Source organism: Haemaphysalis longicornis, unplaced genomic scaffold, assembly GCF_048455015.1.
Source record: "Haemaphysalis longicornis isolate Haplotype H1 unplaced genomic scaffold, Haemaphysalis longicornis Haplotype H1 scaffold_6, whole genome shotgun sequence".
Taxonomy (NCBI): domain Eukaryota; kingdom Metazoa; phylum Arthropoda; class Arachnida; order Ixodida; family Ixodidae; genus Haemaphysalis; species Haemaphysalis longicornis.
The window spans coordinates 99,715,843-99,720,082 of record NW_027526407.1 but is presented as its reverse complement, the minus strand read 5'-3'; the positions used below and the strand labels follow the sequence as shown (position 1 = coordinate 99,720,082).

The window sequence follows — 4,240 nt, the reverse complement described above, 5'->3', positions numbered from 1 at the left end:
TCTCCACTGAGGCAAAAACTCCCTATTCACAAACATAACTTCAGTGTCACTTTTGCCGTAGGCTGAAAGGGCATCTCGCGAAGTTGGAAGCTCTTTTGTGCGCTCAAAATTGTTGAGGACTAGCTGGGATACTGTACCGGGTGTCGATATTCTTCTTTCTCGGCGGCGAAGACAGCGTTTAAAATTGTGAGATGTCTTGAAAAAAGAAAACTTTCCGTTTTCTGGCGGCAGCACTCGTTACCGACAAACCGATACCGCAGATAGCAGTAGAGACACGCGACTACACGCCGACAGGAAGGCCTAGCACCTCAAAACTTAAGTCTCCAACCCACACCGCACTCGCATGTAGAAACGCACGGCAGCCTACTGTGCGGGCGAAAAAAAAAGGGAAGCGTACTTACTTTTGCTACTCGGTGTGTGTCACGTTACACAATAAAAACCAGAAGTGGATGCCACGTTAACCACGATATGGCGCCAGCCACACTGTTGATAATCACCATTATTATCATCATCATCACCGCCATGGCAAATTTTGTTTCTAGGCCATTTTAGGCGTTTTCGTAGCTTGTGGCTTTATACAGTAGTTCTAGCATTACTTCGACTAATGCATGTTTCCGCAAATTCTTCAATAACAGGGATAAAAACAATGACGGATCACATTAGCGCCTTCGTTACATGGAGGTTACCTATCGCGTGGTTTCGTTGCATACTTCGATAAGGGTAGCAATGGGGACTGTAAAAACTTCGTTAAATCCAGGAATTCGTTACAAAGGAGTTCGTTATATCCAGGTTTAACTATATTTATTTATCTGTTGTTCTGAACAAAGAGAAAGTCGGAGCCGATAATCAGTTTCACCATTTTTATTATCACCCAGAATTTTGAACACCAGACCTGTTGAAGGGGTTTATCCAAACTTGTCACTTCTTAGCCGTAGAGACCGCCCGCTGCACCTCCGAAACCGCCAGCGTTCCCGAACGAAGACTGGCCGTACCCGCCCTGCTGTCCACCAATTCCCTTGTTGAAACCTCCTGCGCCCTGGTTGAAACCGGAGCCGAAGCTTTTGCCATCAGTGGCAGAGAACCCGTTGTTGTGGTTGTATCCTCGGTTGCTGTTGTAGGAGTTCACGCTCCTGTAGCCGACACCACCACCGTAGCCCCCCGCTCCTTGGTTGAAACCACCCGCTGCACCTCCATAGCCGGACTGGAACCCTCCTCCTTGACCTCCGTAGCCGGACTGGAACCCTCCGCCGAGACCTCCGTAGCCTCCGAGACCGCCAAGTCCAATACCGCCGTACCGGGCACCACCGAATCCAAGACCACCGTAGCCTAGACCGCCTCCGATCAGGCCCTGACCGTATCCGCCGTAGCCGGCTCCGCCAAGCCCAACGCCACCGAGTCCGGCTCCGCCGAGACCAGCGCCGACAAGACCCGGTCCCACTCCGGCGCCATACCCGCCAAGTCCGATGCCTCCTCCGAGGATGCCTCCGCGTCCCTCGACTTCTTTCTTCTTGGCTTCTTCAGCGAGGACTCCAGAGCAGGCCAGGATGGCGCATATGGCAACTCCGGTGAAGAACTGCAGTTTCAAGAAGAACAGTGCGTTAGGCGAGTATTACGCGAGCAGCTTAGGCGTGTTTAGTACCCGCATTTCTGTTATTTTTAGAGAGAGATCATTCCTGTCAAATCTCTGCCAGTTTCTTCGTTAAAATTCAGAGTCAGCCTCTAAACAAGAACTCGTTGGCCTCAACATCGCAAAATATGCATTGAAAGATACAATTTTTTAGACGTACTTCTTTTTGAAAAGTATAGCCGGTGTAAAAGTTTGAAAAAAAAATATTAGAAAAGTTTATGAATTCCTTAAGAATCTGCAGGTATTCAAATCCTTCGATAATTGCGGTGATTTCGAGGGGAATAATTTCAGAAGGAATCGTAACATCGGCCCATAAGAATGCAGCGCCACTTTACATATTTACATGGTGCGAAGGGTCTTTGGAGGGGCCAAAAAAGCAATAACCACTAATCACTTGAATGAAGGATTTGGTTTTGATTGCATTTGGTTTCGAAAGCGCCAATTCAAAGAACGAAAAACATTCGGCTTCTGAAAGTACCACAGTAAAATAATGGTACCCTTATGGCCATTCGAGATTTCTAAAATCGACACTTTGGACAATGATCTGCTGTTTTATGTCCTTCCTCCAAATATCGTACTCCTTAGTTATGACCTTCTTTCAGTTGCTAATAATCTCCGTGAATAGAGCTTGTTCTTTTTACATGTCCAATCTGACAGGTTACACACATTAACTTGACTGAGACGTAAACACAGATACCGTATACTTGATTCCTTCGAGTATGCAGTGAGTACACAATGCGTAAAAATATCCAAAGGAACAGTTTTACTGCGCCTTGGAGAAGTATAAAAAGCCAAGTTAATGCTGATAGAATTCTGGCAACACAAGCGTCCGTGTCTTTCAAGCACATTGACGATGGGATAAGTACTGCAATGTCGTTACTCAAATTCCACTTCACTCTGACTTGAACGTACGAAAAAAACGCACAATGATGCTCTCACCTTCATTGCTGTAGGATTGCGGCGACGTCTTCTGGAGATGAATGGTTGTCGAGGCGTTCAGTGGTGGTCAGTGGTTGCGACTGATGCTTCACCTGGCATTTGCCGCCCTTTTATACTTTTCGGGCAGGGACCACCATCCGGCGCAGTTGCAACGACCACACAGAAAAAGAACGGATAGAAGAAATGAAAAATACACATGCCCTCCACCTAGGCCAACTACCGTATATACTGTTTACCTTTTTGGGAAGAAAGACAAAAGCGAAACCACTCTATTAAGTGGCGAGAAGTGGGTCGTTTACCGCAGCGCCATTAAACCTTTCTTTGCCTGGTCTTCCGAGAAGTCATCGTCATATCCGTTGCCAGGCTTCTTGTTATCCCAGTGGACGCATTTCGGATACGTGTTCGAAGTCGTTCGTCGTCTCCACACCGGCGAACGCACAGGAAAGCCACGGTAAACAGGATGAAGCACAGCGTCGCCTGTTTTCTGAAAATGTTTGCGTGTGCAACGCATTTCCCCTTGCAAAGGCCCGTTGTGTTGTTCTAACTGCCCAGTCCTGACACACACTCATTAAACGCGGAGTAGGAAGGTGACTAATACATCTAACAGATCTCTTTTTATCGAAGTCGTCCATTGTCCTCTCGTTATTAACAATACCTCAGTCCTATCTAGTAAGACATAACATAGATTACTAATCTAAACTGATAAAATACATCACAACGCTTCAATCGGGCATACTATGGGATTTCATTCGGAAAGCCAGAATTCAGAAAACCAAGTAAAACCGTTTTATAACGCGTGAAGCAATATTTTAGCTTAATTATTGTGTGTGTGTGTGTGTGTGTTTTACGGGGGGGGATCCTTGAGATTCTTTATGTTATTAATTGCCACATGTTGGCTGCATGGAGTTATTCATATACCTCTTAAATTTCTCTTGATCCAGTAGAAAATCACCTTTGATGCGTGACGTTAAGCAGGGGTGCTATTCCAGAAGGCCCGAGTTTGAGCGAAACTCGGGCAAGGCAGATGTGTTGTGATAATAATAAGCTCATGATAATATTTCAGGGCAGCGTTAAAATGAATTTAAAATGCGATTCATGCTATTTGCTGATTATTGAGGTGACGTAATCGGTCCAGGGAAGCGCGTTCTAAGGATGCGTGACTAGGGCGTGGCACATCTGTCAGTGCGTTCTCTCGCTCCACTGATGCACTGGTGGCTACTGGGGGCACGCAAATGCAATTACTTCATTTTATTGTACTTTTACTTTATTAATCTGTATTTGACTACAAAGTTCATTTTAGTTTTTACTTTATGCGTTCATATGAGCTTCTTGTTTGGAATTTTTTGTCCTAAGAAGTAGTTTCTGACGTTGGTGGCATACAGTGCGATCACGTGACTATGGCCGACAGGCTAAAAAAAGAAAGCGGGTGATGAAAACGCGCCACATTCAAAACAGTTGCTGCTCATATTACTTTATCAAAACCCTCCGATTTTCGACACGAAATTTCCTCGGCACGGTCCAGTCTGCTTACGTGCTTTTAAGGCGAAACCCTGGTGAGACGTATTAGCAACTTCTTTTTTATTTAATGTACTTCGCCTTTTTCCTCGCTTTCGTTTCTTTTTCTTTTGCCCCGGATTACTTTAAACGGCTTTTGTTTCTACTGTTGCGTGTTTG

The 4,240-nt window shown here is 45.5% G+C and overlaps 1 protein-coding gene across 1 annotated transcript; it reads right to left on the bottom strand.

Moving 5' to 3' along the window:
• Positions 1 to 846: 846 nt before the first annotated feature.
• On the bottom strand, positions 847 to 2,725 carry LOC144141806 (uncharacterized). Its single transcript, XM_077673298.1, has 2 exons — positions 2,567 to 2,725; positions 847 to 1,573 (listed from the first exon to the last, which is right to left on the bottom strand). The coding sequence occupies exons 1-2, from the start codon at positions 2,570 to 2,572 to the stop codon at positions 926 to 928; spliced, it is 654 nt and encodes a 217-aa protein (XP_077529424.1). The 5' UTR covers positions 2,573 to 2,725; the 3' UTR covers positions 847 to 925.
• Positions 2,726 to 4,240: the final 1,515 nt, after the last annotated feature.